This window comes from Lactuca sativa, chromosome 9 (assembly GCF_002870075.4).
Source record: "Lactuca sativa cultivar Salinas chromosome 9, Lsat_Salinas_v11, whole genome shotgun sequence".
Taxonomy (NCBI): Eukaryota; Viridiplantae; Streptophyta; class Magnoliopsida; order Asterales; family Asteraceae; genus Lactuca; species Lactuca sativa.
Window position 1 is genome coordinate 112190677 of NC_056631.2, and position 12174 is coordinate 112202850.

The 12174-nt window shown below is 34.0% G+C and overlaps 2 protein-coding genes across 2 annotated transcripts; one reads left to right on the top strand and one right to left on the bottom strand.

Moving 5' to 3' along the window:
* Nucleotides 1–2410: 2410 nt before the first annotated feature.
* On the bottom strand, nucleotides 2411–4886 carry LOC128129082 (uncharacterized). Its single transcript, XM_052767775.1, has 6 exons — nucleotides 4056–4886; nucleotides 3827–3964; nucleotides 3499–3716; nucleotides 2923–3431; nucleotides 2773–2856; nucleotides 2411–2664 (listed from the first exon to the last, which is right to left on the bottom strand). The coding sequence occupies exons 1-6, from the start codon at nucleotides 4884–4886 to the stop codon at nucleotides 2411–2413; spliced, it is 2034 nt and encodes a 677-aa protein (XP_052623735.1).
* A 1821-nt stretch (nucleotides 4887–6707) lies between these two features.
* LOC111911681 (classical arabinogalactan protein 5) lies at nucleotides 6708–7375 on the top strand. The gene has a single exon (XM_023907437.3). It carries the CDS (start codon nucleotides 6816–6818, stop codon nucleotides 7173–7175), a length of 360 nt encoding a protein of 119 aa, XP_023763205.1. The 5' UTR covers nucleotides 6708–6815; the 3' UTR covers nucleotides 7176–7375.
* Nucleotides 7376–12174: the final 4799 nt, after the last annotated feature.

Genomic DNA, 12174 nt, shown 5'->3' on the forward strand with positions numbered 1-12174 from the left:
ACCGTTGACGTTTTAGACTAAGTTAATTTTTGGGTCAACTTGGGTGATTTAGGACTCTACATTGAGGAAGTGTTTATATTTGATGAATAGGTTACTCGTAGTAACGGTTCTTGTCTTCTAGTGAGCCGTGTGGATATCTGATAGCTGGCGAGGTGAGTTTTCTCATTATATTTTGTACTGCAGTATGTATCCTTGTGTGTATGATGTTGTTATGTTGTAGTGATCTGTTAAACTGGTAGATAGTGTGGTTGGGTTGAGACAATACTGCTTTGTGTTGTGGGCCAACATACTCAGGAGCGGTCCAACTATATGTTGCAGGCTGGGGAGCGGTCCAGCTTTATGCTTTAGGCTCGGGGGGGGGGGGGGGGGGGTCCAACCTTGTGATGTAGGGCCGAAATCGAATGATTTTTTATCCCAAATAAATGAAACTAAATCATAGAAACCAAAATCAAATAAAATTCCAAGCTAAAAAACTTATACTAAATAATAAAAACAAAAAACGAATGATTTTTTTAAAAAAAAAAAAAACCGATGTTTGTTGTTTGACATCAACATATATCGATAAAGTTGTTTATTTGTAGATGACAAAAGATCGTAACTTTTGATATAGTAACTTTTTTTTTGATAAAAATAAACACTTAAAAAAGAGTGGTTGCAATAGAATTTTTTTGAAAATATGGATAATTTTTATAGAACAAAAAAAAGCAACGTTACCAATTTGACCAACATTTGCAAGTCATAGTGGTTATCATAGAGTTTTTATCAAAATATGAGTGTTTTTTTAAACACAAACGAAAATTGGATGTTTAAACTGGAAAGATGACAAATATAATGGTTTTTAGGTGAGAAATATCCAATAAAGCTACAATATTTTGGGTCAGTTTATGGTATAATCCCAAATTAATTTTTGTTTACAAAAAAAGACAGATTATCGGTTAAAACTTCGGAATAATCATTTTTGTGTGATTTCACAAAATATTAAGACTTTCTTGAATATTACCCTTGAACTAGTTCTGGTTATTGGTAAAATATAACATAAATTTTAAAATAGTCATAATATTTTGACCAATTAACGAACAAGACAAGATACTGACTAAATTTGCGGAATTGACCCAAAATATTGAGACTTTACCGGATATTTTCCGTCTTTTGGTTATTAACTTTAGTTTAAATTAGGGATAACGACTTAGGAGGGTAATTACCTATTAGCGTTGTTCACATATTGGTAACTTGTTTTTTTTTTTTTTTGTACCTAATATACCAACTAACTTGTTTTAACCGTTTACATTATAACAATATTACCGGCTAACCTCCATTTTAACCGGTAAATGCAATTAATTCATTTAAATGAAAAGGAAAATGAAATACGTGGCTCCAGAAGATTATACGTGGCATGTTACGTGTATATTTACACCTCACTTATTATATAGAGGGTGTTTGTCGTTGAAGCCCTAGATCGACAATGGCTTCTTCATCTGCTTCATCTGCTTCTTCCAAACGAAATTTCGAACTCCAAGCTGACCATCCATGTAAGTGCGACATGCCATCTCGTGTGAAGATTTCAAGAACACCCGACAATCCAGGAAGAAAATTTCGAGTTTGTCAAAATTCTTTGGTAAATATGTTTTATTTATTCAACCCGAAACTGAATCTTCTTCTTCATCTTCTCTTCAATTTAATTTTTTTATTCTTTTGAAGAGTGCAAGAACTCCAAGATGTAATTTCTGGGAATGGCTGGAAGACGATGAGTACCAACTACAGAAGAACAGTGATTTGGGACAAATCTACAACCTAACATTCAAGCTTGGAAATTTGGAAAACGAAATTACTTATTGCAGGAAGAAGTTGGAAGAAGAGAAGAACTCTGATTTGGTTTTCAGACAAGAACTAGACAAAGTGAAGTGGAAGTTGTTTACTCATAAAGCTGCATTGTTTGTGTTATTTTTCTTGTATGTTAAACATGTATTTTTTAACGTTTGATGTGTTCTTTGTATCCTGTTTGATGTACTGTTGTTTGATGTATTCTTCTTTGATGTGTTCTGACTAAATCATGTACTTGATGAAGTTTTGTATGCAATGAAAGTTATGACTAAAGTTTGATGTTTAATACTTGATGTATTAAGACAGTAAACATGTAACTTGGGAGTTTGATGTATTAAGACAGTAAACATGTAGTGTATACAAACACATAAATAAACATGTACTTAATTTAGGGATAATGACTTAGGAGGGTAAACATGTACTTAAATTAACATGTACTTAAAGTACCAAAATATTCCCAAACATACAGGACCCAAGATGTTAAAGTATCAAAATATTCCAAAAGATGTGCCAAGTTTGTCCTATTGTGCCAAACGATATTACAAGACCCAAGATTCCAAAACATGCAAAATAAAACAACACATTGAATTCAAATCTCCAGTGGGTGGTCAGTACTGCTTCCTTCCTTCCTCCTTATGTTCTTCCTTATCTGAATCTTTGTGATTCTTTCTAAAGTTTTTCTTGTCCTCTTCCTAACTTGATTTTCTGCATTGTGTTGAATTTCCTGTTCCACATTATCTTGAACTTCAATTTCATGTTCCACTTCATTGTTAGCTTGAATCTCATCTTCTATGTTAGCATCAACTTCAACTTCTGGTACCAGATCAACTTCAGGAACATCAACTTCAATGTTAGCATCAACTTAAATATCATCTTGAATCTCCCCTACAAGGTTATCTTGAACGAAAGGAACATCAACTTCAACTTCAGGAACATTAGCTTCCACATCACTTTCACTTTCAAAGTCACTATCACTTTCACTTTCAAACATGACAACATGTTCCACTTCCAATTCAGCTTCAAGGTCTACTTTACCTGTAAAAGGGAAAAAATTCAAAAATGGCACACAAGTATAATATATTACATAATTTAACACCATACCTTGTTTCTTAGGTTTCTTTTTGTTAGAACCTGAAGTAGATGGTACATCATTTGGTCTTAATGGACATGTTGATCTGTTATGTCCTCTTTCCCTACAAATGGTACATCTCATGATCATTCCCTTTTTTGAGACTGTATGCCTTGTTCCCTTAGCTTCTCTCTCAACCTGGTCCCTTTTCCTTTTCATTGTTGGTCTTCCAGGTAGTCTTCTTTTTTTAGGGGGCAATGGTTTGGTGTAATCCACTTCAGGCCACATAGCACTACAGTTTAGTGGCCTAATGTTATACCTATAACAACTTGCATACATTGATGTAGTAAACCATTCTAACACATACTCCTCAGGGTCCCTATTAAGGCTTGAAATGGCAGCATATCCATGCACACATGGATACCCTGCTAACTGCCATGCCCTACATCCACATTGCCTAGTATTCAGGTCTACAGCATACCCTTCAGTCTCCACCCTCACCTCAAATTGCATATATCCAGAAGGTACCTCTTGCCAAAACCTGTCCATAATCATATACAAATTAGAAAATACTAAAAATGACAAACATATAAGCAATAAGAATTTACCTTTGTGTTTGCTTGTGCTTATTCAACTTCAACCTTATGGAAGGACATATGTTTAAATCCCAAGATTGACCCTTGGCCTTGTATATACACAACCTTTCCATTACATAAATCCTGATTTCTTCTAACATGGTAATAAGTGGTTTCTTCCTAGCAGCTTCAATTACAGAGTTAAAACTTTCAGAAACACCATTTTCATATGCATCACAACTCCTATCAACCTGAAAAATGCTTTACACCATGTTTTAGGGTCCCTTTCCATCAAATGTTCATAAGCTAGTGGCTCCAGCTTCTTGATTTCATTCATATGGTATTCAAATTTTTGTGGAACTGTAGATCTAGCAGCTCTCCAAAACAGTTTCTTAAATATTTGCCCTTTAAATCTTTTTTGGAAATTAGCACATATGTGCCTAGCACATTGCCTATGCTCTGCAGCTGGAACCCTTTCCTTCACAGCTTCAACTAATCCCTATAATCAAAACATAAACAGCATAAGCAAAAACATATTAAGTATGTAAAATAAGTATGGAAAATAACAATAATTGAAGTGTGAACATTACTTTGTGTTGGTCTGATATTATGGTTAGTCCATGCCCAACTCCCATTCCAATGTCATCAATTAGAAGATCAAGAAACCACTTCCATGATTCTTTATTTTCTACTGCAACCACAGCCCATGCAAAAGGATATATGTGGTTGTTTGCATCCCTCCCAATGGCTGCAAGCAACTGACCTCTGCATATGCCCTTTAAGAAACAACCATCTACTCCAATTACCCTCCTACAACCCTCCATCCATCCATCCTTCAAACCCTTTAAACACACATAAAACTTTGAGAAGTATGTTTCTCCATCAGGCATCACATCCACCTCCATCTTAACTGTTGATCCAGGATTTGTCCTTTTTAGCTCTTCTCCATAACTCCATGTTTTAGCATAATGCTCTATTAAAGTACCTTCTATCTGCTGAAATGCATATTTCCTAGCATTTCTGCATTGTCCAACACTAGCTATCAGGTTAAACCTTTTACTGACCTTAGCTTTCAATTTCCTAATGCTCATCTTTGGTTTCTGTAATATATCATTCATGAAATGAGTTCCAATCCATTTGTAGCTTACAATGGACCCAAATTTGAAAACTCTTGCACAATTATGCCTATCAATTAATGACTTAATCTGAAAAGACCTCTCATTCTTCATCCAGGTTGCCCACAACCTAAAGGGACAACTCTTACTCTTCTTGTTCTTCTTATATTTACAACATTTTGCCAACAGCTTTTGATGATCATTTTTTTCAAACCATAAGTCATACCCATTCTTGACAGCATAGTTGGTTAGACAAAGCTTCAATTCGAGAGGGTTGGCAAACTTCATACCTAAAACTGGGACCATTTTATCCTATTCTTGCTTCTCATCAAAGGCAGGGAACACAACTTCATCATCTTTATCACTATCTTCATCATCATCAGCATCATTTACTTCTTCTTGATTACTATTGAGAATGGGTCTACCACACAACTTGTTCAAGAATTCATCATCATATGTTTTGTCAAATGTATGCACCTCTTCATCAGGTTCATGCTCACATTCCCTTATATCTGAAATTTGTGACTCTGTATCATCATCTTCTATTACATCAGACAGCTCATCACCTGTTAACAACTCCTTATCGGCCCAGTCAAGAATGGGTTCGTTTTCGTGGTCAATGTACACATTCATCCTTAGCTCCTGCTTATCCATGTAACCATCTTCAATAAACTTAAAATAGTCAGCATCATTGTCGATTCTTCTGATACCCTCTGCCAATCTTTCATGAGTACTACAATAGTACAAGTTCTCACAGCTTCGTCTTGTCAGCTTTGAAACCCACAACACAAATTCTTTATAGTCCATGCCACCAAAATCCACATCACGAACTGACATTCTCATAGGGTCTAAGTACACTGACGGGTTTGGTGCAAACATGCCGTTGAAGTGAAAATCTATAGTGAGATACTTACCGTTAGATGCTTCCATTGATGTTCAATACGTATCGTTAGACGATTTCAAGTCCTAACTTCAGTTCCTACTGCTTCGATCGACTGAATTCTGAGAAAACTTAAGTAACCGGGATCGATTTGGGGAATGATTTGGGAGTAGTTGTTAAAATTAAGAACCCTAAATAAATTAGATCGATACACCTTTACACCTGTTTAAATGAAGTCGAATACAGACAAAGGGTGAAATAGCCACGTATTTCATTTTCCTTTTCATTTAAATGAATTAATTGCATTTACCGGTTAAAATGGAATTAGCCGGTAATATTGTTATAATGTAAACGGTTAAAACAAGTTAGTTAGTATATTAGGTACAAAAAAAAAACAAGTTGCCAATATGTGAACAACGCTAATAGGTAATTACCCTCCTAAGTCATTATCCCTTTAAATTAATATTAAATAAAAACTTTAGAACTTCTAAATTAAACATGAAAATTCGATGAACAGTTTCAAATTTTATATTTCATTTTTTACTCTCTACTAAAATATTACAAAATGGTTAGACTAAATAACAAAATACAATATAGATTTAGAGCTTAAAATTAGACTTTTGATTGGAAAACAATAATAATAGATAATAATAATAATAGAGGCTTCAAAATGAAATTTTGGTATACTAGTATTACAAATTTATTACATGTTTTTCTTTTTAGAAAGAAATTTGCAAACGAAGAAAAACCAAAGAACTTCAGAATAAGTGGAATAGAACATTCGAAACTAACTATTTTTGAGAAACTGAAAAAAAATAACTATTTTTTAAAAAGTAAATTAAATAATAACTTTTATTAATAAGCTATTTTATAAAGTCACTTTAATTAATATCTTTTAAATTAATAACACATATAATTAATTAACTAATAAATCTGTCTTTCCCGTTGGATGCCACCAACATACTTTAAATAATTAGGCATACAACGTGCCCTCATTATAACGGTAACCTGGAAATTTTATGTTTTACTAAATCAAACGACTTTACGCATACTCAGTCCCCTCATCCAACGGTTCTGCATACAGATGATTTGTACTTTGTAGGGCCCAGATTCTTTCTTTCGTGTAAGCATCTAACTCGGTGTCACGCTGGATCACTTCACGCGGAATCTTAAACAAGAAACAAACGGTCGTGATTTCATCTCTCCAAAAACCGACTTACACCCTGTATATAAACCCTCCTCCTCCGTATTCTCTTCCACTTTCATCGTTTCCAAATTTCTCTCCATCTCTCAAACTTTATCCTCCATCTACAACACTCTCACATTCAAATTGTATTCGATTGAAATTCATAACAATGGCGTCTTCTACTTATGTTATGGTGGCGTTGTTTGCTTTGATTGCTGGATCTGCGTTGGCTCAGTCACCCACTGGATCTCCGATGGTATCACCGACGGCATCTCCGACTGCGTCGCCTCCGTCTCCAGTTACAGCTCCTCCTACGAGCTCTCCGACTTCATCACCGACTGAATCGCCTCTAGCATCTCCACCAGCTCCTCCTGCTCCTCTATCTCCCAGCGGCTCTCCGTCGTTGTCTCCTTCTGGCTCACCTGTTCCGACCGCTTCTCCTACTTCACCGCCGAACTCCGCTAGCTTGAACAGACTCGCCGCCGGATCTGTTGCCGTGGTTGCCTTAGCTGCTGCTTTGGTTATGTAGAGATCTGATTTTGTGGAGAGATTTTTCATGGAGATTATCATTCTTGTGATACTTTTACTTTTGTTCATTATTTTTAATTCTTATTATTAGTCGGTTTTAGGTTATTATTCCATGTCTATTTTACTACGAGTGCATAGGCTTTTATGATTTTACTGATCATGTTATTATTGTTATATTAATGAATTCTTTCGTTATGATTATTCTCTTTTCAATTATTTCGTTACATTTTCTATTAGTTGAATACTTGAATTAAAACAAGAAAAAGCACCTCTAAATGTGCTGAAAATTGCTTAATTATGTTGGCATTGTACAATAGAGATCTAAATTTTGTAAAATATCCAACAAATAAATTTGAAAATTAGGGTTTAATGCATTGATAACATTTTTATCCTAGTGCACTAACTTGATAAACATAATGCGTTTCCTTCATGGTTACTTTTGTGGTTGATGACGTGGAATATAATGGTAAGCTGTGTTAAAGGTGGAAAAGTGTCGTTTTGCACTAAAAATAGGGATAGTGGTCGGTCTGGTTTTGGGTTTTCTGTGGTGTTGTGTCAGGTATGTGTGCGGAGTACAGCTGGACATGATAGAAGCCCATGTGCAAATTGCCTTTATATCTTCACAACAAGGAATACTTTTTGTTTTGGATTAATGAACACTACTTCACTTTATTAAATTTGTGAAATAACGTTATTTATTTATTTATCTATTTATTTGTTTTATAATAACATGTTGCCATAGTTTAAATTAAAACAAAATCACGCAGTTAATTAATTAAGTTGAATATAGTTGATGAAATGTTTACTGTTATATTGTTTGGAAAAACAAAAACAAACGATAAAAGTTGGAGTTACTCGATACATTTCTAAGGATTTTGATTTGTTTGTAGATCCTTCAACACGGTTGAACGAAATATGCTTGAACGTGCTAAATGTTGATTGATTCAGAGGCGAGTTAAATTACCAAAAATTTACGAAGTGACTATGACAATGCGGGTTGATCTTAATAATACATCCAAAAAATCAGGAGATCTAATAAAATTCTAATTGCAAGGATTATAGGTTAATAAGTTTGTAATTTAATTATATTTCTCTCAAACTTTTGGTTTATAAGAATAATATTACGGTATATATTCTGTGGAAAATTTTAAACATATGGTCCAATTAAATATTCGATTGCTTAAACCTTTATATAAGTGCTGTATGTGGTAATAGATGATGTGATGAAGTTTTGTAAGACTACGATGCAAACGTTGAAGTTTCTTTATGATGCATCTTAATCACTATTCATGGTCGGTCATTTTTTCATGTTTGTCATTACTAAGATATATGTTGTTTTTGGAACGGAAAATATCGTTTTAATTCAACTAATTTATCATGTTTGTTTTAAAAGATCATTCGATTATTCTTTTAAGTAAACAACACAAATTATCTCTAGTGTATGTGTTAAAATGCACGTTCATTCTTTAGTTTTAAAAATTAACTTGAATCATTCTTATATAATTTTTTTTCACTCGATCGTCTTGTTAACATAAAATATCTATTTTGGAACGGAAAATATCGTTTTAATTCAAGGAACTTATCATGTTTGTTTTAAAAGGTCATTCAATTATTTTCTTTAAGTAAACTACACAAATTATCTCTAGTGCATGTGTTAAAATGCACGTTCATTCTTTAGCATAAAATATCTATTTTGCCATCAACAATTTCTTTTTCAATTTTATATTAACTAGAAAAGGACACGCGCTCCGCTGCTTTTGGACTATGTCATAGAAGTTGAAAATCGGCAAACTTTAAAAATGTGTTGAAGGTGTAAATCATCACAAATAAAGGAGAATGCCAACAACCCCTAAAATTAGATGTCAAAAGTGTACCACCAAAAGAAAGAACATTGACTGCGAAAAACCAAAAATGTTGTGGTTATAGTGTGAAAGTTGCCAAAATTAGAAAAATATGTGACAAAAGTCTAAAGGAGTTGTTTTTTTGTGTTTTTATGTCAAAATGCAAAAGTTTTGACTTTAAGGTTGAAAAGTGTCAAAGTAACTAAAAATTTATGACGAAAACATCAAAATATAAAAGTTTAGACTGTAAGGACGAAAAGTGTCAAAGTCACTAAAGATTTGTGGCAAAAACCTAAAGATACAAAAAAGTAATCAAAACTTAAAAATGTAAAAGTTTTTCCTTCGAGGGCGAAAAGTGTCAAATTTAGCAAACATTTGTGGCAAAAACCTAAACCCAAAAAAATTATTATTCCTAAGGAAACCTAAAATTAGTATATATATAAATTGTTTACTATTGTCTGATTTAAAAAAAAAGAGAGAGAATAAAACAAAAATCCATACAAACCCACCAACCCCTTCCATTCCCATTCCCTTTCCCCAACTTCGTTTCCCTCAATCTCACCCTTCCCTCATCTCCTCCTTCAACCCGACAACCCTAGCTGGACAACTGCCGTCGCTGCTTTTCTTCCAAACATTTTCTGCTAATCCCGATCTGTCACAATGATAAAAACCGAATGTCATCTTTGTGGTAAGCGTTCTTCAAATTATTTGAAGACGAAAGTCGGGGCTTTGATACTCTCATTCGATGGTCAACGATGAGAGGGTACTGTTCATCGTCTTCAACAACAATGATTTTAGTGTTAGCTCAAATATCAGGCCCTTTTTTGGCATTCCACGTTTGTTGTCATCAAAAAAATTTGTTGGTGCTTCCGGAAGACATGACCTTATTTTCCCTGATATTGTATCCTTTTCCTTCAAAGCTTCCAACATTTTGCTTCCCATCTCTGTTTACAATGCACAATTGTAAAACAAGCAACAACATCATCCATTGCATTAATAGTATAGTTTATACATGTGTTATGTGTATAGTTTGTAAGACACCAAAAATATATATATAATCAAAATAAAAGACAAGTCTTGCACAAGCACCCTCTTCTCAATACCTGGTCCTGTACATGTCTATTGATGACCTGAGAATACAAGTTATTTTGAAAGAGTAGATCAACATTTAAGTTGGTGAGTTCATAAGTATATATTAGTGTCAAAAGTTTGTATTTGTTTCATGAAAATGTTTGCAAGTGTTTTGATGTAAATGTTTGTAGACTTCCTAGAAATTCTTATATTTTCTACTGAAAGTAGTCTTCTACCAAGACTCAATTGTTTTGTATGTTTGTTTCTCTTTAAAGAATGATGTAAGATGTATGTTTGTACTTGTAATAGTATAAATGTGGGTTTTCCATATTTGTAAAACTATCTTTACACGAAAAATAGTATGCATTTCTTATGTGAGCAAATCACTGTATGAATGTAATGGATAATAAAAGAAAGTGTACAGTAGTGTTGTATAAAGTAACTACTGAAGTACTAATTACCTTAAAACCAATTAGTTATATTAAGGTAAAATGCGATGAGGTTATAACCATGTTTGGTTGACTAGTGTAAAACACGACGTTCTAAAGACATCAAAATGGTATGACATTTGTCACCCGTAGACCTGCAGGTCCCACTGTAGCTAACAGTAAGGTGTAGGATGGTCAATCCTGTATAGATCTATACACAAACACACGCTCTCCCTCCAGGAGACTCTGGTTACAAAACGTGACACAACAAGTATATTGCTATGCCATGAAATAGTGGTTTCACACTATTGTTATCTTGTTCTTGTTATAGTATGTATGTTCCTTTCTGTTCTTGTTGTAGTATGTTTGAACTGAATCATGTATGAACTGACTCATGTAAGTTTCATTGTTCTAGAGATAGTAAGTAGTAATCCTCTAAACTATACCTATTATAGTTTACTAGTATGATTGTTTGACTGTTACGAATGTATAGAAAAGACTCAATTACTCACCAAGCAACTAAGTTAAGTATAATCCTTAAAAATGGGTTTAATATTCATATATGTATTTAATAAGTATAACTACGATTTAACCGACATTTAGACTGGTGATCCTACCCCAAGCCCACAACCAAACAAGGAACATGAGTCAAGGTATCTAGCAATATTCCTAAGTCTATCAAAGCATACTTATACGTAGATAGATAGACGAATATGATTTGACATAAAAGAAGTTTATAAAAGCATTAAAATAGTTTTTCAACAAGTTTAAGTTTAAGAAATCCTTTTGGATGTTGTTTTCACATGTAAATGGCTAACACAATTTCATTGTGTTCTTCTTGTATCCCACCAAAAAGCATTTAAAAGTATATTTTTAGGGGCATGAACTCACTTGTAGTGAGTGATTCGAATGAAAGATCGATATAGGATGCTAAGTATGCCAAGTGAAGTCTCAAGCACAAATAGATCCTATTAAGCATATAATAACACATATATGTATACAATTAGTGTATATAACAAGTAACATGTAAGGGAAACAACCTTAGGAACTAGGAAACACTCTCAATGGAGTGTTAGAATCACATATGATTGAATGAAGGGTGTTCATGGCCACACAAGAAGTGTTTACGACCTTAGAAGGGATCACGGCCATAAAATACATGATGTGTTCATGGTCCAACCTTGATCTTATGAAGGGTTCGCGACCATGGAAGGAGGGTTCACGGCCAAACCTTGATCTTATGAAGGGTTCACGGCCCAATGAAGGGTTCACAACCGTGAACTCTTGAAGATTCAAGCAAATAAGAGTTTGTTTCATGTGGAATCAAGTGCTTCTAATGGACAAGAAGAAGATGAATGAGATACTTACTTATTGGAAGCATTTGGAGTGTTCACGGTTGAAGAAAGTTGAGAGAGAATGGGTGGTGTTCACGGCTAGAGTTGAAGAAGTGAAGAAATAATGAACCAACTTTATATATATGGAGGATGTTCACGGCCAAGGATGGGTTCATGGCCGTGAAATCCTTTTGATGGTGTTTATGGCTCAATTGCAACTCAATGAACTCAAGCTAACACTTCCTAATACACAATCATTAAGTGCACTAGGCTTATGTAACATCCGTATTTCCAGGTACATTATTTATTCATTTATTTTGGAGATT